The 27,666-nt window shown below is 42.3% G+C and overlaps 1 protein-coding gene across 1 annotated transcript in view; it reads left to right on the plus strand.

The window, feature by feature from the left end:
- The window catches only part of LOC124111918 (FAS-associated factor 1-like), a 50,167-nt gene that overhangs the window by 3,641 nt on the left and 18,860 nt on the right, over positions 1-27,666 (plus strand). Inside the window, exons 2-13 of the mRNA XM_046471826.2 lie at positions 6,864-6,932; positions 11,161-11,449; positions 11,841-11,932; positions 15,470-15,576; positions 16,843-16,951; positions 17,761-17,844; positions 18,523-18,621; positions 19,097-19,217; positions 20,388-20,451; positions 23,774-23,855; positions 24,441-24,595; positions 25,210-25,346. Coding sequence (XP_046327782.1) covers positions 6,864-6,932; positions 11,161-11,449; positions 11,841-11,932; positions 15,470-15,576; positions 16,843-16,951; positions 17,761-17,844; positions 18,523-18,621; positions 19,097-19,217; positions 20,388-20,451; positions 23,774-23,855; positions 24,441-24,595; positions 25,210-25,346 — 1,408 coding nt within the window. The remainder of the gene's footprint in view (positions 1-6,863; positions 6,933-11,160; positions 11,450-11,840; positions 11,933-15,469; positions 15,577-16,842; positions 16,952-17,760; positions 17,845-18,522; positions 18,622-19,096; positions 19,218-20,387; positions 20,452-23,773; positions 23,856-24,440; positions 24,596-25,209; positions 25,347-27,666) is intronic.

The following is a 27,666-nucleotide window of genomic DNA, read 5'->3' on the forward strand; positions in this document are numbered from 1 at the left end:
TGGCATAATGATGAACCTAGCTTCGGTAACCGTATCTCTGGGCTGCTCCCTATGAACGATTTTCATATTGTCTTGTCACCACCCAGAGCTACGTGCTGTCCCATATTGTTTTCCTAAAAGGTTCCCGATTCGGGAACATACCTCACTAACAACCCTGTCATAGTGTACATGAATTGTAAAACCACGAAAATTGCAACACAATTCTCTTCCTAAAACACTTGGCTTCAAATATGTGTCCCATAGCAGGGCTGTCCCATAGCAGGGCTCGATTTAACTATATAAAACATGCACCTGTGCAACCTATTATTGAGAAATGCAACCTACTTGTGGCTGACTTACTATTAGTTGTTCACACAACATTGATCTTTGAACACGATACCTCTTAGCTCTTTACCATACTATGTCACTAATCCAGCTGTTATGTGTATTTGCCATGCTTTCATGGGCTTGATGTCATGAAACTGTGGACACTTTAAGATTGTGTCCACATGTTCCTGTAACATTTACAGCAATACGTCATTACTGTCACTGGCAGCAGGCCTATGTTTCAACTTCGATAAATTTATGGGACCATGGTGCAACGTGTTTTTTGTCTGGTGCAACTAGGTTTTCATGTCAGCATGCACCTGGTGCAAGTTAAGTCCAGTTCCTTGAATCAAGCCCTGCATGGTGTTTTGCTAATAGATACCTGATTGAAATCTTCAGCAAATTGCATGCGTTGTGATTTTACTCTTTCCTTCAAATATCAGTACTTGTATTTTAGATCTTTACAGGCAAAGATATATTTTTTTCACCATTGCACTTAGTGATGGCGGCCAAAGATCTGTACCCTTTCGGTTATTCAACCCCGATAAGTACATAAAAAAATTCCATGATTGAACGTATCAGGATACATATTTAATGGCAAGTGTTTTAGGAAGCGAATCGTGTTGCAGTTTTCGTGGGATTACGATTCATGTACATTATGGAAGGGTTCTTACTGCGGCAGGTTACGAATCAGGACTTTTAGGCATTGGTTTTGCCCATGTCTTTAGAAGTTAAGTAGCCTAGTAAATGAGTAACCAGCCTGAGATGAATCAGAATTCCTAGTCCTGCACCATGACCGTGGAATATATTTCTTTTATGAAAAAATAATAATCTAGAAATGCATACAAAAGCAAGTCTAGCCAGCTCAAGCTAGCTCTATTCCACATAGGGACATTTTTTTATTTTTAGAGTCAAGAAGGATATTGTGTAATATAAGATTTCAGAGACTAAATGTTAGTCTACAGGATTCCCTGACCTGAGAGATAACATAGCTATTATGATAGAAGGATTTGTCAGACACAGTGTGATATTTGACTATCAGGGATCTCTGACAAGGTTGATCCACCATCAGGTGCTCTTTGAACTGAGAATTAGTAATAAGTCCATTTATATTATAATGCACCAGATTCCATTCACCAAAGTTAATGCTCATGGCACTACATATGATGAAGCAGGTTATGCTACAGCAAGGAAAAAGTTGTGGCTTGGGTCAAGGGGTTTTGAATTTAGACTGAATAGTTCTGCTTGAAAAGGTAGGTGTTTAGATGTGCCTTGAATGATGGGAGTGGTATTTTCCCGTGGCAAGGGAGTTAACTGACTATAGAAGTCCAGTTTCCACCCTTGTGAACTAGGCAGGAATTATGGAGTTACATTTTGGCTGTGCTAACAAGTCTATTCATTGTCCAATCAAAATCGCATAATGAAATTGACAACCGGTTCATTAACAACATAGCAACTGCCATGCAGATTTCAGTCAATTGCAGGATTTGCAGAGCATGTGTGCCGTCAACTGGGCGTTTACAGATATGTTCGAAATATTTTCATGTTTTTAATCAAGGTGCTGAAGTGATTTGATGCACTTCGCGGGATAAGACCAGTTTTATTATGATAAAGATCTTGACTGGGTGCCGCCATTTATTTTGAGTCAAATGCTAGTGATAAGAGAAGTGGAATCTGATTGGTCAATAGGAGAGGCATAGAAGGGACATAAGTCGTAATAGCCTCTGGTGGCGCTACCGTCGAGCCCCGTAATTCCAGCCAAGTTTGACAAGGGTGGAAACTGAACATTTACAGTCATTTAACATGTTTAACTCCCTTGCCTAAGAAAGATGTGGGAGTGATGGTAAGAGCTTAAGGTGGTAGAATTTCAAACATGAAGTCCAAATTGAAGCTGTGTGTATTTATATTCACACTTGTATTCATGTATATTTGACCAATTTGAACACGTCCAGACTTCTGTAGGTCAGCTCTTACATACCAGTATTTCCTGTTTAAAAAACAGGACAAAGGAAGAAGAAGAAAAAACAAGAAAAACTTGTTAAGGACTGACTGGGCTCAATGAACTGGGTCAATCTAGGTGTAGACTTCGTAGTTGTGCCTTGTGTATAACTAGGACCATTATTCCTGTCAATATCACCTTGTAAGGATAACCAGTTAGTCTAAATGGATCTAAATCATAACATTTGAGTATGTAGGTAGGCCAGTAAAGTGTTAATTAGTTCAAGTTTGCTACAACTGTAAATTGTTGAAAACATCTATTGGCAATGTATGTGTTAAAACGGTTTGGGCTTACTCATTTCGTCATGTTTGCTGAGACTGGAGTTTTATTGCACAGACTGCATCCTGCGGGTGGGGATCTAAGTAGTCGCCTCTTACGACAAGCACAGTTGCTTCCTCACTCTAGAATGGAGGATGGAGTAGAATGGTTGGTGTTTAGGCTCAGTTTCGTGGTTAATTGTGAGTCATCATACCCCATCTTCCCAATGCAAGGGAGTTAACTGACTGTCAAAGTCCAGTTTCATCCCTTGCCAAACTATCCTGGAATTATGGAGTTATATTTTGGCTGAACTAGTGAGTGAGTATGGTTTTGAGCCACTTTTATCAATATTCCAGCAATATCACAGCGGTGAACACCAGAAATGAGCTTTACCCATTGTGCCCATGTCGGGAATTGAACCATCGGTCTTCGGCGTCACAAGCAAACGCTTTAACCACTAGGCTACCTGACCGCCCCTTGGCTGGACTAAAGACTCTATGAATAATCCTAACAAAATCACATTACGAATTTGACATCTGGTTATTAAACTGGCATGCAGATGTCTGTTGATTGCAGGATTTGCAAAGCATGTGTACCGACAACTTAGCCTCAACAGATATTTTCCAAATCTTTTCATGTTTTCAATCAAGGTGCTCACATGATTTTATCCACTTTGTGAAATATGACCAGTTTTATTACAAAATAGATCTTGATTATCGATCAGATTGCCTTCCCTTGGCGATGCCATTTTATTTGAAACAAATACAAGTGATATGAGAGGTAGAATCTTATTGGTCAATAGGAGGGACATAAGTCATAATAGCCACTGTTGGCGCTATGATCGAACCTAGAAATTTCAGCCTAGTTCGGCAAGGGTGGAAACTGATCTTATCCAGTCAGTTAACTCCCTTGCCTTGGGAAGATGTTGTACCCCAAAAGCATGAGACTCACATCAACTACTGTATCCCTGGTCCAGTGATTTGCAGTCTGTCATAATATAGTTGCAACAAAAAAACCAAGTGAATATGCTGAACTAAGCAATCTCTGCTTCACCTGTAACACAATAATTAGGGAGTCTTCACAGCTTTGTGTGAGATATGTAGATCAGGTGAATGGGTTCAGATGTTAGCGGCATCTATTCATAGACTGAGACAATGAATATACACATCTGTCTATGACTAGTGAACAAACTGATGCCAGCCTTAAGTGTACATGAATAATTGATACTGTACCAGCAGGCTTGTACCAGCTAGTGCTAACTGACTATTCAGGTTGATGGGTGTACTTGCTTGAACTGACACCAACACAACAGCTTTTATTTCAGTATTGGTTTGTAGAAGACATGTTAGCTGTCATTAACTCAATGTAGACATGAAATTCAGCATGTGGAATGGTCAGTGTAGACAAATGGTAACACTTGACGTTGTTAACATGACTTAAAAAAATATCAACCTGTAGTACAATAACTGAAGGAGGAAAAGCCAAGGAAGATGCATGTTAAAGCTATACTTTATATATAATGCTGAATGACATAGGAATTAGGCTTCAATATTAGCAACATTTATTTGTATGTGTTATGGTTTGAATATATTTGTATTAAATCCTTTGACTATCAAACAAAAAGGAGAGTACATGATGGCTGATGTGCACACAGAGAATTTATTATGTTTTCATATGGATTAACTTTTTTTAATTTGTTAAAATATTTTATGAAATTGAATATTAATTATATTTTTTTCAAAATATGCCTCAATGGTACTTTCTTTCTTTTTTTGGACTGTTAAGTTAAATAACAAACACTTTAGAGAAACCTATTTTTAGTGTCTTAAGAACAGTCCAGCGGACATCCTTAATTTGACATGGCTCATATCTACAATGGCACGAAAACGTGCTCGCCATGTTTATGGAAAATGGATAAGTTGTAAAAGATTTCGCCACAGCATTAGTACTTTCTCCATTAAATAGCCACTGGGGGTGTGTTGTGGTATTCAATAAGTCATGTTAATGTAACTACAAAAACACTCCTATATGTAGTATTAGTGTTGACCCTATTTTAACCTTATATGTCAATGGACCATTCAGTTTACTGTTAGTTATGGTATTGTAATCCTGTCCCTAGGGTCTTTCTGGTACTATAGATCAATATATTGATATGTCATGATACTTCTCACTGTGTTCACTCAATATATTGATAATGTGTTTTCATCAATGAAAGCACAGCCTTTCCTTTCATAAGCTGAATCCAAGTGTTAGAATTATAACAGGTAATGTCTGCTTCAAATATTAGATTGCTCTATTAGTATTCATACATCTTGCCTGCGTTTCTGTCAATATAGTAAAGAAAATAAAAAATATTGAAATCTGATTAAACTTTTACTATTATATATCAAACAAAGTCAGGCATGACAGTCAAGGTGTTGTATCATATATACACTCATGTTAAAAGTGGAAGGTATTGGGTGTCCCTACGCTCATATTGAGTAGAGCAATCCTTAAGAGCCCCAGGACCACACTAATTACTAATATAACAATGATTACATGAGACTCATATCAACTGCTGTATCCGTGGTCCAGTGATTTACAGTTTGTCATAATATAGTTGCAGCCAAAAAACCACAAGCAAATATGCTGTACCAAGCAATCTCTCCCTCTCCTGTAAAACAGTAATTAGGGAGTCTTCACAGCTTTGTGTGAGATATGCAGATCAGGTGAATGGGTTCAGATTAGGGCTGGGATGAGTCCAAATTTACTACCCAGGTACCCGGCCCCCTATTACCTGACCCTACTGGGTACCCACTGTAGGTCTCAAGAGATAGGTACAAAATGTCCGATTGGGAAACGTTTGACCGTATTCCTGTCAAAATGTATTTAGATACAGGTATAAAATGATCTGGTCATGCATACACTGAAGTTGACTGAAAATTGATCTTTAAGCAAACATACGAAGTCAAAAGGAATGTGTGCATAGTCGGAAAGAAATGTGAACATTTGTCACTTATAGTGTAACCATAGAGTTCCAGATAATTTTTGTCATTAAACAATATAATCACGTGACTAACCACGGGTGTGGGTAGTCCTGTGAGTACCCGGGTCCTACTCAGTACCCACCCTACCCAAGTTACCGAGGCCTAGTTCAGATGTCAGCGGCAACTATTCATAGACTCAGACAATGAATATACACATATGTTTATGGCTAGAGAACAAGCTGATGCCAGCCTTGAAGTGTACATTATTAATTGCTACAGGACCACACTAATTTCTAATATAACAATGATTACAGATCCTTCTACAGATATCTGGCACATGTCACTGGGGCATGCAGGCAAGCGGTCTAAAGCCCCAGACCAGCAAGTGCTGGTGCCAGGTGCTGAGATCATATCCTGCTATTGACCAGGCTGTTATTCAGCCTATGGACCAACAATGTTTACAGGTCTTCGCATTGTTGTCACTACCCCTAGTGTACAGTACATTCACCCTGTGCACCCTGAACCCACTTGTCCAATGGTAGATGACCAGATGATGGAAACTTGAATACATTCATACACTCAAAACAGATGTGTCAAAACGTGTTGCCCTGGGCAAGTGACTTACTTTAAATGTGCCTCTGTTCACCCAGCAGGGAATGGGTACCTGAAAAGATAGGTGGATGTAAAAACACTCTAGCACCCGTAGGCAGTTTGGATTGGATACTTCCAAGGGAGTTAGAAATGATGACTGGAATGCATACTGATCCTGGTAGGGGAACAAATATACTGCATTTGAGCAGACACTAGAATCTGGATAAGTGGGGTATATAAATGTCTTTTATCATCCAAAACTGGCTCCCACTGGAGATATGGCTTGGGTGAGATCAAGCGATATCTACATTGCAGATATCGCTGCAATGAAATTGCATCACAATGCTTTGCGGACCATTGTGACATCATTGGTTACCATGACGACACAATCAAATGACATCACTCATGGCTCTGCTGCTGAAGCTGTTAGCAGTACTTTTTTACGCTTAGGACACTGCTTATTAAAGTCTACAAACTGTAAAAGTTGGAAGAATGATGTTGGATGATTAACCCCAACCTTGTGTCTTTTGATATCAAATGTATCAACACGTGTTGATAAAAGTGGAAAAATTCCTTGGCAAGCCTCGGAGATTTTCCACTTTTATCAACGAGTGTTGATATATTTGACATCAAAAGACACTGAGGTGAGATTCTCTATATATAATAATAGTGGGACAGATGTATTAACTGAACTTGGAGAATTCGGTTGTGTTATGTATGTTAATTTGCTTTCTATGTTTTAGGCGTTCACTGGAATTGATGACATCGAGACATGTGTGGCAATACTTGAACAGCATGATTGGAGTCTAGAGGTGAGTTGTAAACAGACCCCATGTAGACCAAGGTTAAGGCCCCGGTGTATGTTTAAGATCAAATGTCTATCACATCTGTGATCTGGTATGTGGAGACTGGTGAAAGTTGAGTGGAAAATTTGGAGAGGCAGAAACTGGCGATTCAATTAGTGACAGCCCAAAATGAAAATTGAGAAAGATCTACATTCATAATGGTATGGGTTATGAGATAACTGATCTCTGTGGTTTTGAACTGTTTATCGCTAGTGTGACATCTGACACATACATTCTGAGGAAAGTTGTGTCCGGGTCAGATAAAAAATACCCACTCCATGTTTTTTATGCAGTGGGGTCATCCGCACTCTCTCAGTATATGCTCACTCATGAATGTTTTCATGTTCCGCTACACAACAATCCAAAACTTGGATCCCAGTGACCATGAGCAATGCTAGCAGTAGATCGTGAAGTCAATGGTCGATTTATATGTGCCGGACCAATCAATCTCATTAAAATCAGATCTTAGTTCTCGCTATCGCTAAACAAAGGATCTGAGGACATCCCATTACGGGTCACGTCAGAAAGACCTTTCATCCGACCAATCAAAGCGTCGCTTACCAGATCATGAAAGTGACAGTCGGAATGGGTTTTCTGATCATGCAACCTCGAAAATTTAACACGAGGTATTTCAAACAACGGGTACGGGCCATAAACATGAAAAACTGATTCCGTCAAAATTATCGTTTATCTCTCGCTTCTGTGAGATAAACATTTGAATGGAGGAGGCGTTGCACAGTACGTAAGAAGCACTGCCATACAATCGCAACCACATATTAGACATTCCAGAATGTTTGTTTGTTCCGTTTTCAAATTTTTTATCGAGAACTGCATCAACATATTTTTCAAGCGTAGTCTGAAATGGAAGTTGCCAGGTTGAAACGAGTGTCGATAAGCTTGAGAAAGCTGCTTTCTAATTGGCTGATGTCAACTTTTTGTTAGTTGTTTCAGTGGTCGGTCAAAGTTCGCGAAAGGTCGTTCTGACGTGACCCGTAATGGGATGTCCTCAGATCTTTATTTAGCGGCAGCGTGAACTTAGATCTGATTTTAATGAGATTGCGGACCAATTGTCTGACAGTTTTTCTTTTTAATCTGACAATGACTTTCATGAATTGTCACAAAGAGAAAAGGATTGTAACCTTTATCAAGTCCTTACCATGATAACAATGACTAACAGTTAGTCACAATGGATCTGTCATTTCGTGGGATTATATTACTTCGCCCTGTAATCATGGTATTTATTGCAAAATTACACACACGAACACCTGCGTGAAGATCTGGGATAGAACTGGGCTTCAGTAACCCATGTTTGTCATAAGAAGCAACTAACGGGATCGGGTGGTCAGGCTTGCTGACTTGCATAGATCAATGCTCATTATGTTAATCACTGGATTGTCTGGTCCAGATTTGATTATTTACAGGCCATCATCATATTGCTAGAATTTTTCTGAGTGTGGTGTTAAACAACAAACAAAAATCAACCAAGAACACAAACAAATATATTTGTTACCATGGTTATACTCACTCACTCACTCACTTTTGTAAGACAGTTGACAGGAAACTAGCAACCCAAGATAGTCATCGAAGTGTACTAATACGCCACAATAGTATTCCATTTGTGAAAACAGTTTCTGTAAAACATTTTCATAAAAACATTTCTCGAAGAACAAACAATTCATTAGGTAAATATGTATAGAAAGCTGTGTGTTTGTACATAAGCCCTACATCCATGAAATGGCTTTACGATAACTACCTATACAGCCCATCATCATCATAATATATTGCATATATTTCCACACAATAAAAAGCACTATTATTTCCCCAGTCACTGGATTAGTGTGCACTCAAGAATCATTCTCAGCTCCCTGGGGAGTATACAACCCAAGCTTCCTGTTAGGTGCTAGAAGGTTAACAATCACATTGCCATCTCATCCCACACAACAAAAAGCACTATTATTTCCCCAGTCACTGGATTAGTGTGCACTCAAGAATCATTCTCAGCTCCCTGGGGAGTATACAACCCAAGCTTCCTGTTAGGTGCTAGAAGGTTAACAATCACATTGCCATCTCATCCTACCGGGTACCCATCCACTGCTGGGTGAACAGAGGCACATTTCGAACAAACTCACTTGCCCAAGGAGACGTTACTTGTGTTACATGTGCTTCAGTGTGGGGCAGGACTGAAGCCCTAGAAACTCTCAGGAGCCAAGCTGCCGAACACAGTCACCATCTCCGCAACAGATGTTGCTTAACTTCGTAAACTGTGCGCTGTGCACAGACCAGGTGCCATCATCAACATTCATGATGCAATCAAGCTGAATCCATTACTAAAATGTTACTGCAATATCAAGAACATGTGGCATAAAACAACAAATAAACAAAAGGCAATCCAGTCACCTTGAAGTCTTCTATGGTATTTAAATCTAGGCACCCCCAATACATATATGCTGAATCTTTAACAGTTTACATAAGAGTTGTGACAAGGACCCCTCGACTTTATTGCTTCATTTAAACACTGGTATGTTTAGAGCATAACATGGTTAGAAATACTTTTTCTTATTATGCATGTTTGTTCAGTCAGCATTTCAGACTAGGGAGGCAAGTGGTCTAAGACTCTAAGACACCACAGTTCTCTGGGCAGTGGTACATGGTACTTGTCAGCTACCAGCATCACTTTGAGCATTCCTACCCATGAATCCGACGATGCTGTAATGTCACTGAAATATCATTCAAGGCAGTGTTTCTGTTAATCCCAGCACATCATTTACTTCCTTGATCAGGTGATGACATACAGATGTACCCGTCACCTCCTAGCAGACGATTATCTGCACTCAATAGCCAGTATACTCTCAAGGATTGATTTATGGAATTTGATTTTAATTGCACCATGTGCATCTTGACTTTAAAACCTAGTTGCACCAGATTAAACCAGGTTGCACATGGTCTCATGAATTAAGTTAAAACATGCACATTATCTTGAAGTACCCACATTTTGATGTCATGCCCCCAAAAGCAAAGCAAATAACAGATAACAAAGCGATTAATGATGTATACTACTCCAAATTTACTAAAGATCACCACTTAAAAAAGTGATTTGTCAAATTGTGTGCATATATTGTAATAGCCAAAGACAATATTGGGTGAAAACATGTTTAATGAACAAAACCACCCTGTGGCACGATCATCATGACCTGCATGTTGCTGGGTAGCTGACCCAAACATCTGAAATTGAGTTACCCAATAATTGTGTACCGAGATATTTCAGTCTTTATTTGGAGGATGATTTTTTTATATCTTCAGAACTTGATCTGTAGCAAACTTTGAGTAGTATGGTATATTAATAAGCTTAGAGGTATTGAATGTGTTCAAAGATTTATGTTGTGTCAACATGTAAGGGTTAGACACAAATTTAAAAAGATTTTGACATGTACATGGTGCATGTAGACATGAATATTAGGTTGCATTTTTCAATAATCGGTTGCACTGGTGCATGTTTTATATAGTTAAATCAAGTCCTGACTCTCTGATAATGGGACAGTTGCCAAGTCTCTTACAAGTCATCCCCTTGGGGAATCGGGGTTAAAATTTGTCCCCAGTAGCATGTTGAATGAGTCTACAAGCTGAATCGGGTGGCCCTGACTTGGTGATTTGGCTGATTGTGTGCCATCAAAGCATGATTGTGTATAATATTGCTCAAACTTTGAGTCACTGGTTTGCCTAAACCAGACTTGATTTTTTACAGACCCCCTCATATTGCTTGACTATTGTTCACTCACTCAATCCAACAGGTCAATAACATTATACTACACCATGGTACGCCTTACAGTTGGCATGGTTGGCAAGTGTTCAATTTCAATGTTGAAACCTCACCAGAAAATGCTGTCTGAAAAAGTTGACTGCAAGTAGAAAAATAGCACATGATCAGAAAAGGCTATTCAGATTGAAACAATTCAGTCCATGATTCATTACATTATATTTCATTTGACAAAATGGTACATTAATATAAAATATTGTTTTCAATAATGTAGATGCATATTTGGTGTACAAACTAAGTATTGTTTTATGATATGTGTCGTATTGAATGGATTGCAATTACTTGTATCAGGGCTTAAACAGTTACCAGTCGAGGCCTGGTAGACAGGTGTGGGCTGAATTTCAACAGTGAAACAAATTAACTCATGCTTTTTGTTGTCAGACTGCAGTGAACAGCATCCTCCAGGATGGAGCTTCTGCAACCATCAATCCTGTTCCCCCTAGCAATGCCACAGCCGGGGAGACGACAGAGATGGCAGACTGTATCATGGATCCAGACGACCACAATAAGGGCTTTGTGTCCGATGACCCGGCACTGGTCGTAGAGGGTGCTTCAGCTGCTGGTCCCTCCACAAGTTTTGCAGGACGCAGTATGACACGAATGTTGCACTTCCAGGTGGAATATCGGGACAAGATTATACCAGTTATCTTGCCAGACACAGAAACCATTGGTAGGTGGCTTGTTTGGTAAAGTATTTCAAAGAGGTGAAATGGGGTTCAAGATTATTGCACTTTTATCATAGCGTGTGTATGGCACCAGGCAGGGTAGCAAGAAGTACCATCTGCTTGTACTAGTCCAGACTTAAGCTAGATTTATAGTACTTGCCCTTTGAGATATGATGTTTCAGTTTAACATGGATACCCTATTCAGTATACTGACTCTCATATCCCATAATATCCCATAATGCAAAGCACCAGGGAGGGTAACACAAGTAGCATCCTTTAAAATGTTTTGGTGTTATGCGGTTGGGGATCAAACCACCGACTTTCTGCTCTCGTTCTGAAATATGCCATTGTGTTACCTGTCTCTTCACATATGATCAAGTAGTGTATTCCTTTCAGGCAAGATCAAAGAAACCCTGAGTGTTGAACTTGGCATACCAGTTGACCAGCAAGAGTTGAAAGGATTAGTCAAAAGAAAAGTTGAAGATAGGGTAGGTACTCTTTATATTTGTAGACACGCTCTTGAGACAAAGCATGTCACCTCTGTGACATCAGTGCTCTCCATTTAGTTCTTTTCACTACTCCTTGCTCTATGGCTACATGTTAATCAGTCAGTTCTGTTTAAAGCCATAATAAATAATTATTAGAATTTCTGTCAGCCTCATTCTCAAATACCTGCCAAGCATTGTCGTACCAAAGTACCTTCAGACAAAGGAAATCACTGTGTACGATTGTTTCTTTTACTTTCCTCAATCATTAATGAAATATGCCATATATGTCGTCCTACAGAACATTCATCTGTCATCGATTGGTAATATTGCGGCAGGATGCACAGATGCTTGAAGAAAATTTGAAATGAGAACATGAAATGCTTTACAGTTTTTCTTTAAATTGGAAAGAACAGCTTTAAAAAATTGTATTCTTTAACTGTTTAATAACATAAATGTAAACCTGAAATTTTAAACTTATCCCATCTCACACTATGCATTTCTTCCTTCATCTTTCGATCCTCCTGTGGAAACATGCTTGAACAAAGTTTCCAGCTTCTAGAAACAATTCACCTTAACAAGTCCCATGGTCACCACCCAAACAAATGGGTCATGCGATGATCACATGACTACCCCTGCCACACCATTCTCTTTCTCATTGCCACACTGTTGAGACGTGTACTGAGCTCTTAGAGAATACATTTTGAGTTCTTAGAGAATGCATTTTCTTTTTTATTTGTGGATTTCGTATTAACTTAATGTTAGTAACCTGAGGGATCGTGGGTACTGAACATGAAAATACCCCCGCATGTCTCGAGTGCAGACAAGCTTTCTCCACTTCGGATCCTCGCGATCTCTCTTGTAATTGTCAGGGCCATTGTAGACAAAAGATGTTTCCAGTGTTCCTATCTCACGGATAAATCCTTTACCATCTACCTATGCAAATTACACAAGTGGGACGTTGTCTGGCGGTCAAAGTCCAAAAGACATAGAACATGTGTCGTCCTCTGCTAAGAAGCCTAAGAGGGTCACCAAACTGGCTGTCCACTCCTCTGTATCTGTCGTCAAACCTTCTCCAGCGTCTACTTTACCTACACTGTCCGTGGTTTGGATGACGTCTTCGACAGCTTTCTCACAGACGATGTTGCTGCTGTACCGGTTCAACAGTGTGTCTGTCCCCGGTGTGTCCATGTCCACGCCTCGGACTGGCTCAGACGTCCGGATGGTTCTCTCTGCAGACGACTTGTCCAAGCCAGATTGACAGCACCACAGGTTGACCCTTCTAGCGATCCATGATCATCAGCTACCAGTCGATTGTCATCCCCCCTGCTCCTTCACATGATGTTCCTGGATGTTAGGCACCCATCTCCAGATTTCAGTGGACCTCCTCCAATTTCAAAAGCAGCATCTGGAGGAGCATCAGAAGAGGGAACGATGTCAACCTCAATTTGTTCCTTCACAGCAAGACCTCCATGAAGTTCTAGGAGTGAAGACTATTTCATTTCGTGGCCTCCCTCCCATTATGGCCATCAAGGACAGCAGTCCCAGCTCCAATTTCTCTGGGCTCTGTGTCATTCACCGCTTCAGGGATGTCGGCGAGTCTGCCAAGCAACTCATCCTCCAAGTGAACTTCCACCCCCAGTCATACGCATTGTAGAGACTCCCCATGACCAGTCTTTTTGTCACACTCCTCCTGCAGAACGATTATAGGCTGCCGCTGATCATAACTCGGTCAACAACGCCCACACCCCTTCCTGTGCTAAAAGAAACCATCGGTACATTGCTTTTAAAACATGCTATAGAATATCTAGGTCCAGACCCTAGTACCCCAGGGTTTTACTACCTGATCTTTCTGGTCCTGAAGAAAGACATTATGAATCTCAGGATAATATTCAATATGAAGACATTCAAAGTGTTATATCTGGAAGATCTGCCGCATTTTCGCCTGACATCAATCCACTTCGACCGGTCATCTGATTCAGTGACCAAATGGTCAGTATTGACCTCCAGGACACATATCTACACATACCCATCCATGGCCCCATGCTTTTTTACCCGCATTACCAAGCCCATCACAAAGTTCATGCAAATTTGAGGGTTCGCCTTCGAGTCATACATCGACGATTGGTTTCAGGCCCATACAGATCCAGACATCCTCATGTGCCATGTCGAGTTTACACAACAGCATCTTCATCAGGTAGGGTGGCTCATCAACGTTGGCAAGTCTGAGATGACTCCGACTCAATGGCTCTAGTTCACCAGGGCTCTATTCAACTCCAGACTGGGCATTATGTTTGTCCCTCAGGACAGGTGGTTGAGGATACGTCTCATGACATTGGTACTCAGACAGCCCCTACTTCTACTCCAATGGCAACAGCTGCTCGATATTCTGACTTCGGCGCAAGCCCTTACTCAGAAAGGTCAACTTCAACTTTGACCGATCCAGAAGTCGCTTGTCGCCAATGGCTATTCGAAGAGAGTAGCCAAGACCATCACTGAGGCTCAGCACACCTCTACTAAGACCCTATATGACCACAAATGGAAAGCTTTCAAAGCCTACTGTCTATCTCATGACATCACCAAGCCGACCACTGCTTCTCCTCATCAGGTCGCCGAATAGCTCCAACATTTATGATCTTCTCAGAAACTGTCCACTGGTCCACTTTCCTATCTTGCTGCGATCAACTCCATCTTTGCTACTACAACTGGATGGAAGATCTTTACTGTTGCTGAGCTGCAGTCCCTCATTCGGTCCTACAAGTTGGCTGATCAGTTGTCTTACTTCCGGACGTCCACTTGGGATCTTACAGTCTTTCTCCACCATTGGACTTCAGTAGAGGTGGTGTACAAGGACTTTGAGTTGATCGCCTTAAAGACGCTGGAGTGAGCGAGTTCCATGCTTTGGATTCAACAGGGTCCAGTTTGAGCAATTACAGAATGGGAAGGTCTTTCTGGGCCTTTGCTGGGACTTCATCGTGAAGAATCAGCTTCTGGGACAGCCAGATCATTCATCTCATATAAGAAATGAACGTCTCATGGTCGTTATTTGTCGTACAATTAACAAGTCCCACTCGTCGTTTATTTCTTAAATATACTTACTTATCTCACATGCTATATGCCCTCCCGACCATCCGGACCATCCCATACATACCCACATCCCCACATCTAGAATGATGTGGCAAGGGTAGTCATGTGATCATGTCCTGTATGTCGCTATGCACAGGATTACAGTGCATGACCCATTTGTTTGGTTGGTCACCATAGTAATTCTGGGATGTGTCGGGTGAATTTTTTGGAAACTTTGTTCAAGCATGTTTCCTTGAAAGAAAGATCGATAGAAGGAAGAAGGAAGAAATGCATAATTTGAGATGGGCTAAGTTTATAAATATACAATTTTCTGTAAAAATTACATTTAAATGATTTATGAAAGCAAAATCTTTGCAGAAAATGTCAGAGTATGTCTATTTTGGATGTGTTGTATGAGCAGACATGTAAGACTGTATGAGGAAGTGTTGTCCAGACATACACTGTTTTTTGCAGACTGTGTTACGAGACCTGCACCTGCCCAAGCAGAACAAGCTCTATCTGCTGACACCACAGATCAACAACCCAACGCTCACAAAACCCAATGCTCCAGTCAGGGAGGAGTAAGATCACTTTCTGTTAAGCAAGGATGTAATTTTTAGCATTAGTTGCATCTCTTAGCCATGTCAGGATCCGCTAGTTCACCTGATTTCTGGTATGACCCTTGGTATGTCATCATACCCTGAAGGTGTGGGATTATTAATCTTAGTTCTCGCTACCACTAAACATTACGGGTCACATCAGAATGACCTTTCGTTCGTCCAATCAGAGAGTCGCTTACCAGATCATGAAAGTGACAGTCGGAATGTGTTTTCTAATCATGCAACTGCAAAACAAATTTAACATTAGGTATTTGGAACGACAGTTATGGGCTTTATTGCTGAATCCATACAATCTAGGCTATCTATTAGCCATTCCAGAATCTTTTTTTGTTTAGTTTTCAATTTTTTTATCGAGATAGTCAAAATATCTTTCGAAGTGTAGTCACCAGTTTGAAACTAGTGCCATAAAGCATGAGAAAGCTGCCTTCTGATTGGCTAATGTAGACTTCTTATCAGTCATTTCATTAGTCAGTCAAAGTTCGCAAAATGTGGGTCTGACGTGACCTGTAATGGGATGTCCTCACATCTTTGTTTAGCATTAGGGAGAACTAAGATCTGATTTTTTATGAGATTGGGGATGCTGCTCATGTCAAGTACCTGTTAGTCTGGTCCAGAGAGGATTCTGTACAGGCTATACAGCTGGAATATTGTTGACTGCTGTGTAAAGGTTGACACACTGAGATAATATCCTAAGAGCAATAAGGAATTACCGGTAGGGATTATTTGTCCGAAGTTAATTAATTTGAAAGCTCCGGGCCTCGGCACAGAACTTTCAACATGAATTCAAGAAGGACAGATAATCTGTAATTCCACATTGCTTGTAGGTTCTTCTTTATATTACTTGTAGTCTTGTGATGAGAAAAAGTGAAAAATGTGAGTTTCCTGATCTCAAATGGAGACCTCAGCTCAGTGGCTCTATCAGTGGAACGTCACATAAAGCCATCATGAACAGTGGATGTCATCGTCTTCAGTTATGTGTGACAATACGTTCATATGATATCACGTTGCTGTGGGCTTCACCACAAACAATAACAACAATGGGACAGTCTTATTATGCTAAGTGACAATTACTGACAAGAATTTTACCTATGTCTGTGCCCTTATGGGTAATATCGTGATGTAACAGCACTTCTGTTCAAGATGACATTAAGCATAGCTCAGTCACTGTTCATTCAGTGTTATGTTCTTGTGTTGATGTTGAGTGATTCTCATCATTCTGTGTTTCAGTCCATGTGAAATGTTCGACCGGGAGTACACCCTGAACATCAAGTTCATCGACGGCAGCAAGTACCAGTACTACCCACTCAAGTTTCAAGGGAGTAAATCTGTCCGAGAGGTTAGTTAAAGCAAATACTTTAAAGTTTTTCTAAATACAAATTTATCACATTCACTGTAATAAGTACCCTGTGTGCCTAGAAAATTGACAAAGGGGTGCTTATTTAAACCATACACAAGTTAAAACTGTCTGCTGAGATTGGTTAAACTATCAGTGAAACACAAAACTTTTCTATAATAGTTATTTGGCAGTTATATGCTTGTACACTGCCATTATACACTGTAATATACAAAAGTAAGTATGGGCTGTCATGTAAATATTTTAGCTTAGTACGGTGGTGTTTATGAAGAGTACTTGCAGATTGTAGTTGATAGAAGTTGGTCTGGGGTGCTTAGTACGGCAAATACGGTAGTCTAAACTGTTCTTTGTCTTGATGACAGCAGATGTTTTCAATGGACCCACAGAGTTTAAAGTAAATAAGGTTAGATACCCACAGATGACAACTGTGTAAGTGATTGGGTATGGTTTTACGCCACTTTCAGCAATAATACGTCCGGGGACACCAGAAATGAGCTTTACACATTGTACCCATATGTGGAATTGAACCCAGCCTTTGGTATGATAAGCAAACACTTTAACCACTAAACTACCCTACCAGCCCCAAGGGATAACTAGACATACATTTGATAGTTCCCAGGCATTCCATTTTGCAAGATATCACTGAGCATAGTATATCAGTTATAGAGTGAGCTCTCTACTGTTACTGAGTCTAGTCTTTGAAACAGGTTAATATTTGTGTTTGGGAAATAATGCAATACCTCTTTTATTTGTGACACTGAGTGTTAGCTGGTAACATGTTCTGTGTGTAGATCAAGCAGGCGGTGTTTGTGCTGACTGACGTAGCCTCCAGGTTCCAGGTGTGGTCCGGCTGGCCAGATGGCATCAAGGATGAGGTGGGTTCAGTAGGCACTCACTTATCTAGCCACAAAATATTCTCCCTGGTGATTCCGGACGAGGATGCTGATCGAGTGGTAACAGATGTGTGACCTGGATTACTGTGTCATCGTGCCCCTAAAACAAATATCATTGCTCATGATGTCGACCACTGGTTTGCCAGGGTTCAACTTACAGGCCGGTGTGATATAGCAGTAATATTGCTGGCTGAAGCATAGCGCATCAACCATTCATTCAGCTGATTACTGTAAACTTGCAGATGCAAATTCAGAAAGCAACACACAATGAACAAACTGAATGGACCCTAGCCTCTCTTACAGACTGATAGTGTCTCTATTTAAGTGCCATCATCTTGAACACGACGTTAAGCCCCATTTCACCTCACCTCAAGACTAATAGGTTTAAGAGGGATTATTAAAGCATGTAACAATGCCCATACGTGATGAACATGATGAAATTACAAGCAAATGAATTTTTGGGGAGCAGGATCAAGTTGAATAATAAAAAATTCTCAGGGTATAATTTGCCTCCTCCCATCTCTCCTCCATCCCCCACCCCAACCCTCCTCCCATCTATCCTCCACCCCCCACCCCCACCCTCCTGAGCTTCTTCCAGGATGTATTGTTTTATGTCATTCAATCTCCTTATGCCAAGTTTGATAAATGTTTTTACTTCAGGATCTCTTGGGCAGGACAGGTGTATCTTATCCGAAACATGAATTCGAGATGCACAAGGCCTCATCTTCTTCTCAGAACAAATCAAAAATGACAACTGAGGTAATTTTTTTGTTTCAACTGAAGCTGGACACCGGATCAGCAAGTAATTTGCTAACTTTTATGTTTGTACTAGTACTAAAAAATTATCAGTAATACTACAACATGCTACAACTAATACTTCTTCTACTAATGATAGTAGCCATATCAATTATGTGCTTTCAGAGAAAGATATGACAGAAAGTAAACTTAATGCAACAGAATGAGACTTATTTAATAGGATATTTCATTATAAAAAAAATGGAAGATCTTTTGCTGTGAATTATTTTCCTTTTAAAACTTTTTAAACATTTGACAAATGTGATTGTTTATTAGTTTATTTATTAGTCACCGCATTCAGCAATATTCCAGCTATATGAAGGTGGCCGACAAATATGAAAAAAGCTACTTGAGTCATTGAGATCCTGACTAGAATGTTTCCAGTGGGAGTAATAGATAAGTGTCATGTCTGACTGGTATCCAACTAACATTGTTGCAGGAAGCCGTGATGGAGATAGATAGCAGTGATGAAGACACGGCCATGGAGCCCTACACACTGGAAGATGACATCTTCGCCCCCGAGTCGGAACTTCCCCAAAGCAGGAAACACGAACCACTAAGTAGGTTAAACATACACTAACAGGAAACTAACATGCTACCAAGTCTAGAAAAACAGGAAACACATCTGTGTTTATTTATAGAAATTATGAAATTTGCTTTAACCCTGTGAAATACAATGGGTATGATATGCTATGTGTAAGACTTGTATCGTTGGTATCTGGGGCAGAAAATAATCAACTCTCATCTATGTGAGTAATAGGATGCTCATCTGTTCTATCACACACAGCTTCATCTCAATAATGTGACCACTTACCATTGTAGTCGCCTTTTACATGGAAGGTGAAGGGTTAATCTGGCCTGCCCTTGAAAGATACAAGGGAATAACATACATGTAGACCAAATAATCAAATGAACAGAGATAATTATGCAGACACAATCATGACCATGGCAACTATTTTAGAAAATAACAACAAATTTTGAGTGTGTGTCTCTGGCTTTTGGCCATTTCCATGATATTATCAACCTTCCTCTCTATCGTTACCAAATTTGAAAAAAATAATCAATAGGACATTTTGGATGACTAATCAGTCAGTATACTAGACAATGAACCAGTCTGACACCCTGATGGACTTAAGAGACAGATTGAGTGTAGATAATTTGCTGTTTGTGCTTTTATTTAACCTTCCAAGATAACAAGTTTAGGTAAACTATGTGTACAGTCATTCTGACGTGACCCCTAATGGGATGTCCCCAGATCTTTGTTTAGCAATAGCGAGAACTAAGATCTGATTTTAATGAGATTGTACAGTATAATTATTTTATGTTGAACAAAGAGCAGACAAAATGTACATCAGGATTCAGTCCATCAGTAGTGTGCAGGTATTGAGTACAGCACCTGTCCTTATCCTGCAGTTTCAAATAGGAGATTGTGGTCATTTGTCAGTGACCACTGGAACATATGCCCTGGTCGGATGTTGGAAGTTGAGGATTTGTAATTGATTATGCATTTGAGGCTATTTCAGGATAGTTTTCGCTCCCTGGACTCACTTTGTGGGGTAGTAGTATCATGGATTATAAACAAGCTAATGCCACCATTGCTTATATTCATACTTAATGTAGACTTTGTTAGATTATTTTGTATCAGGTTTTTATTGATTATAGCTCATGAGATGTAGATAGACTCTATGAAGTTTTAGAAAAATGTTTTCACTAATATTTTGTTTTGACAGTGCCTGAATCAGTAAATGATGAAACAGAGGCCTTGGAACATTTTACCAAAGAATTCAAGGAAAGGTACGAGCTGTGTTAAGTGTAGTTATGTCGAGGTAGTTGAGATGTCACGAGATCAAGTGCATCGTCAAGCAGCTCATCTATGAGGTCACTATGAATACATGGGTTAGCGGTTACTGAACAGTTCTCTCCCTTTATCAACAACTTCATGTCCTCTCTCTTAACTCTCAAACCACCTCCCTCCACCCTTCATCTCTCCATGGCCGAATAGGTGGACTAGTGGATAGTGTCCCCTCGGAGAGTGGAAGGATGGTAACTCGAGCTATGGCCATGTCATACTGAAAGACATTAAAAGATGGCATTTAGAGGATAAAAACAAAGGACTGGTTGGCTAAGAGTCAGTATGCTGTGTCTGCGTGGGGTATCCCTGTTATACTGCGGCATGGTATCTCAGTGGGCTAGCACTTTTAAATCAGCACTAGTCTGGATTGTGCAAGCAGCCATACTCCAAAAAAACTGCTGAAACACCCCTTCCCTCCCTCCCTCACTCCCTTACCATCCCTCTCAAAAAACTCAGAAACTCCCTTAATCTTCTCCCCCTCCCTTCGCTCCCTCACTCCTCACTCCTCTCTCCCTCCTCTCCGTCCCTTCCTTATCTCTAAGGGCAAAATGATACACCGATATTCCCATGCATCGCGATATTTAACCCACGATACGAACTTGATACACCTGGGTCTGTTTATCGATACAGCATATACAGAACGCAAATCCTAAGTACAGTGTTCCCTCGCTATTGCGCCCATCAATATAGCGCTAAGTCGGTTATAGCACGCGATAAAGCATGGCTCCCAAATTTTGCTTACATTTCTCAAGTTTTACACTAGCACAATGTTTTTCCCAACGCAGACATTAACAGCTGATCACCAAGAGCATGTAACACTGGAAATACCAGTCAACAGATTCGATGTGAAGTACGCAATTTAATTATTATACTATCTGGTTATAACAATGTGTTCATTGTATATCTGGACTTACGTTTGTAATATATTTTATTAGTTTTATTCAAAATTTCATTCACTACTGTTTACATTACGGTGACTAGTAAAATTGTTCCATACGTAAAAATATCCTGCAATAGCAAGCACATGTACCAATGTGCTACGGTTATGGTTCTTATAATTTTAAATATATTTTGTAAAACCTGCAATGAAAGTAACATGATATTGGAATTATCATATCATGTTACTTTCATTGCAGGTTTTCCCTCTCCCCTCACTCCTCTCTCTCTCTCCCTCCTTTCCCTACTCTCCCTCTCGCCTCTCCCCTCTCTCTCTCTCTCCCTCCTTTCCCTACTCTCCCTCTCGCCTCTCCCCTCTCTCTCTCTCCCTCCTTTCCCAACTCTCCCTCCTTTCCCTACTATCCCTCTCGACTCTCCCCTCACTCCTCTCTCTCTCTCCCTACTTTCCCTACTCTCCCTCTCGCCTCTCCCCTCACTCCTCTCTCTCTCTCTCTCCCTCCCCTCCCTACTCTCCCTCCTGTCCCTACTATCCCTCTCAACTCTCCCCTCACTCCTCTCTCTCTCCCTCCTTTCCCTACTCTCCCTCTCGCCTCTCCCCTCACTCCTCTCTCTCTCTCTCCCTCCTTTCCCTACTCTCCCTCTCGCCTCTCCCCTCACTCCTCTCTCTCCTTCCTTTCCCTCCTCTCCTTCCCTCTTGCCTCTCCCTCCTCTCCCTCCCTCCCCCTCTCTCCCTCTTGCCTCTCCCTCCCTCACTCCTCTTTCTCCCTCCTCTCCCTCCTCTCCCTCCCTCTTGCCTCTCCCTCCTCTCCCTCCTCTCCCTCCCTCCTCCTCTCTCCCTCTTGCCTCTCCCTCCCTCACTCCTCTCTCTCCCTCCTCTCCCTCCCTCTTGCCTCTCCCTCCCTCACTCCTCCCTCTTGCCTCTCCCTCCTTCACTCCTCTCTCTCACTCCTCTCCCTCCCTCTTGCCTCTCCCTCCCTCACTCCTCTCTCTCCCTCCTCTCCCTCCCTCTTGACTCTCCCTCCCTCACTCCTCTCTCTCTCCTCTCCCTCCCTCTTGCCTCTCCCTCCCTCTCTCCTCTCTCTCCCTCCTTTCCCTCCCTCTTGCCTCTCCCTCCCTCACTCCTCTCTCTCTCCTCTCCCTCCCTCTTGCCTCTCCCTCCCTCACTCTTCTCTCTCTCCTCTCCCTCCCTCTTGCCTCTCCCTCCCTCACTCCTCTCTCTCCTCTCCCTCCCTCTTGCCTCTCCCTCCCTCACTCCTCTCTCTCTCTCCCTCCCTCTTGCCTCTCCCTCCCTCACTCCTCTCTCTCTCTCTCCCTCTTGCCTCTCCCTCCCTCACTCCTCTCTCTCTCTCCTCTCCCTCCCTCTTGCCTCTCCCTCCCTCACTCCTCTCTCTCCCTCCTCTCCCTCCCTCTTGCCTCTCCCTCCCTCACTCCTCTCTCCCTCCTCTCCCTCCCTCTTGCATCTCCCTCCCTCACTCCTCTCTCTCTCCTCTCCCTCCCTCACTCCTCTCTCTCTCCCTCCCTCTTGCCTCTCCCTCCCTCACTCCTCTCTCTCTCCCTCCTCTCCCTCCCTCTTGCCTATCCCTCCCTCACTCCTCTCTCTCTCCTCTCCCTCCCTCTTGCCTCTCCCTCCCTCCCTCCTCTCTCTCTCCCTCCTCTCCCTCCCTCTTGCCTATCCCTCCCTCACTCCTCTCTCTCCCTCCTCTACCTCTCTTGCCTCTCCTTTCCCTTACTCCTTTCGCTTTTCCCTCCCTCTCCCTCTCACCCCCTCCCTCCCCTCCCTCCCCTCCCTTCTCTCCTTCCCTTCTCTCCCCCCTTCTCTCCCTCACTATTATTATATCATCTCTCCCTCCTTTCCCTCCTCTCCCTCTCACCTCTCCCCTCACTCCTCTCTCTCTCTCCCTCCCCTCCCTACTCTCCCTCCTTTCCCTACTATCCCTCTCGACTCTCCCCTCACTCCTCTCTCTCTCTCCCTCCTTTCCCTACTCTCCCTCCTCTCTCTCCCTCCTCTCCCTCCCTCTTGCCTCTCCCTCCCTCACTCCTCTCTCTCCCTCCTCTCCCTTCCTCTTGCCTCTCCCTTCCTCACTCCTCTCTCTCTCCCTCCCTCTTGCCTCTCCCTCCCTCATTCCTCTCTCTCCTCCTCTCCCTCCCTCTTGCCTATCCCTCCCTCACTCCTTTCGCTCTCTCCCTCCCTCTCCCTCTCACCCCCCTCCCTCCCCTCCTTCCCTTCTCTCCCTCCCTTCTCTCCCTCACTACTTCTCCCTTTATAAGGCTTCTTTATTACTGAAGTGATTGAGTGTGAAATCATCAGATGTGTTCCACATAGTCATATATCTTTATACCCCCAACTAAACAGCTCCTACATTCCAGGTATGGAGACTGCCATCCTGTGTTCTACATAGGTTCATTAGACGATGCTATCCGTGATGCCTTACAAGTCAAAGCTAAAGATGTGAGTCAGTCAGGGTGATGTGTTTTGTGTTGTACAAGCATTGATTCTCACCGCATTGATTCACCAAGTAACAATTTTGGAGACTATGTCAGAAAGTCTTGTGTCAATACAAACAAAACAAGCATTAAGATGATCCCATGATATAAAGAGGGATATACACTGAAGTCACAAATACAATATGATAAATGTTCATGTTACTTTAGGCAATACATGGTCTGGTAACAATGTATTCAATATGATCACATCAAAATGGCAATCATTACCAGTTTGTAGACCCTATAATGTTCAGATGATAAAAAACAGTATATTGAAACTAGATGATGTAATTATAAAGAAATAAATACCATGAGTGAAATCCTCCATTCAGACTGGAGGTTTAACTAACACAGATTTCTGGAAAAACAAGGGACTGACAGGCTAGGTGTTAGAAGATGGAAACAGGTTCAAGGTTCAATTCCACTCTAGGATCGATTGAGACGAGAGAAATGCAAAGTGTGAAATAGGATAAGTAGTATAGATATATGATTTATTGTAGAACTTACAAGAAATTTCGTTTCTATATGTCAATCTTGTTTTGTGCTGCAGAGAAAGTTATTTGCCATCTACCTCCACCATGAGGGAAGCATCTTCTCCAACGTCTTCTGCTCCCAGCTGCTGTGTTCAGAAGGCATTGTCAATTACCTCAGTAGCAACTGTTTAACCTGGGCATGGGATATGACCTTCGAAGCCAATCGGGCAAAGTAGGTTGTCTTCAGAATACTCTCTCATGAACTACAATCACGCCACCTGCCATGTCCCATTCACTCAATCAGGCAAGATTTCAATGGAATTCAAAATGTTCTTAGGTGCCATGAAAAATTGCGTCCCTAAGCTGTGGTAAGATCTGTTGATTGGAATCAGAATGTTTTCCTGATAATGGTCCTTTATCTATCAGCACCATATCTGTTCTGAGGATTTCCCCAAAGTGCTAAATACCAAAGCCCTGCATCACTCTGGCTTTCCTCCCTCATAGTGAGTTGGGTTTAATGCCTCTTTTAACAAAATTCAAGTTATATCACACCGTGTCAACTTAAATGTGTGAGGAAAGCCAGAAGTGATGCAGGTCTCAGACGTTTACCTCTTTGGTGAAACCCACACGCACGGGTATGGTGCTCACAAACCTAGAAACATAATCAGGGCAAACCAGAATTTAAACCCACAATTATAGGTTTCCGGATGCAACTCTGTAAAGCTAGTTTGCGCCGAGTTGACATGGTGTGATAAAGCCACAAAACATAATCTTTATAGATTCTTGACTCCACATCAGTGATGTCAGTGTTTGCTTCTTCCATCTGTCAGGTGTTTTTTGTTCCAGGTTAATCACAGTAGCAACCCGTCACTTCGGGAGTGTAGCAGCCAGTCAGATTAGGAACTATAAAACAGACCAGCTTCCAGCATTGTTATTAATCACAAGATCTCGGGCTACCAACGAAGTGGTTGATGTTATTCAAGGTGAGCTAGCAGATCTCTTACGTCAGTCTGTGCTTGGTTCATGCACGTTTGATACATAACATCTCTTATTGATAGACGACTTCATGTAGAAATTCATTGTTTCTATCCATCATCTGTAAAGGTATTGAATGATTCAGTCCCTCATGGAGAGTCAGGACAGAACAGATCCCTGGCTCCTAATGCTTGTTCCCCTGTGGAGATTCCAGGACAGAATAGGCACCTTGTATCCCATACTTGTTTACCCCTGGGGAATGGTGGGAGGGATGGGAGAATAGGTTCTCAGTATCCCATGCTTGTTTACTTGTTTACCCCTGGTGAATGTTTGGAGGGATGGGAGAATAGGTTCTCAGTATCCCATGCTTGTTTACTTGTTTACCCCAGGGGAATGGTGGGAGGGATGGGTGAATAGGTTCTCAGTATCCCATGCTTGTTTACTTGTTTACCCATGGTGAATGTTTGGAGGGATGGGAGAATAGGTTCTCAGTATCCCATGCTTGTTTACTTGTTTACCCATGGGGAATGGTGGGAGGGATGGGAGAATAGGTTCTCAGTATCCCATGCTTGTTTACCCCCCGGGGAACGGTGGGAGGGATGGGAGAATAGGTTCTCAGTATCCCATGCTTGTTTACTTGTTTACCCATGGGGAATGGTGGAAGCGGTAGGTGAATAGGTTCTCAGTATCCCATGCTTGTTTACTTGTTTACCCATGGGGGAATGGTGGGAAGGATGGGTGAATAGGTTCTCAGTATCCCATGCTTGTTTACCCCAGGGGAATGGTGGGAGGGATGGATGAATAGGTTCTCAGTATCCCATGCTTGTTTACTTGTTTACCCATGGGGAATAGTGGAAGGGATAGGTGAATAGGTTCTCAGCATCCCATGTTTGTTTACCCCCCGGGGAATGGTGGGAGGGATGGGTGAATAGGTTCTCAGTATCCCATGCTTGTTTACTTGTTTACCCATGGGGAATGGTGGGAGGGATGGGTGAATAGGTTCTCAGTATCCCATGCTTGTTTACTTGTTTACCCATGGGGAATGGTGGGAGGGGTAGGAGAATAGGTTCTCAGTATCCCATGCTTGTTTACCCCAGGGGAATGGTGGGAGGGATGGATGAATAGGTTCTCAGTAACCCATGCTTATTTACTTGTTTACCCATGGGGAATGGTGGGAGGGATGGGTGAATAGGTTCTCAGTATCCCATGCTTGTTTACTTGTTTACCCATGGGGGAATGGTGGGAGGGATAGGTGAACAGGTTCTCAGTATCCCATGCTTGTTTACCCCAGGGGAATGGTGGGAGGGGTTGGAGAATAGGTTCTCAGTATCCCATGCTTGTTTACTTGTTTACCCATGGGGAATAGTGGGGGGGATAGGTGAATAGGTTCTCAGCATCCCATGTTTGTTTACCCCCCGGGGAATGGTGGGAGGGATGGGTGAATAGGTTCTCAGTATCCCATGCTTGTTTACTTGTTTACCCATGGGGAATGGTGGGAGAATAGGTTCTCAGTATCCCATGCTTGTTTACTTGTTTACCCATGGGGAATGGTGGGAGGGGTAGGAGAATAGGTTCTCAGTATCCCATTCTTGTTTACCCCAGGTGAATGGTGGGAGGGATGGGTGAATAGGTTCTCAGTATCCCATGCTTGTTTACTTGTTTACCCATGGGGAATGGTGGGAGGGGTGGGAGAATAGGTTCTCAGTATCCCATGCTTGTTTACCCATGAGGAATGGTGGGAGGGATGGTTTTGGGTAGTTCCCAGTATCCCATGTTTGTCTCCCCTGAAGAATGGTGGGATGGAAGGTGGGGGTAGTTCCCAGTTTCCCATGTTTGTCTCCCCTGAGGAATGGTGGGGGTAGTTCCCAGTATCCCATGTTTGTCTCCCCTGAGGAATAGTGGGAGGGATGGTAGGGGTAGTTCCCACTATCCCATGTTTGTCTCCCCTGAGGAATAGTGGGAGGGATGGTAGGGGTAGTTCCCACTATCCCATGTTTGTCTCCCCTTTGGAATGGTGGGAGGGATGGTGGGGGTAGTTCCCAGTATCCCATGTTTGTCTCCCCTTAGGAATGGTGGGAGGGATGGTGGGGGTAGTTCCCAGTATTCCATGTTTGTCTCCCCTTAGGAATGGTGGGAGGGATGGTGGGGGTAGTTCCCAGTATTCCATGTTTGTCTTCCCATCAGGATTCTGGGACAGAATGGGACCCCAGTAAGTCCTGCATTGTGTAAGAGCTGTTTCATGAGGTTTGGATGGTTACAACATGTGGCTGGGATGTTTGTGTATCATCATATATTAAAACAACATTCACCCTCTAATATCTGTGTATA

This window comes from Haliotis rufescens, unplaced genomic scaffold, assembly GCF_023055435.1.
Source record: "Haliotis rufescens isolate VD_foot unplaced genomic scaffold, xgHalRufe1.0.p SCAF_2, whole genome shotgun sequence".
Lineage (NCBI taxonomy): Eukaryota > Metazoa > Mollusca > Gastropoda > Lepetellida > Haliotidae > Haliotis > Haliotis rufescens.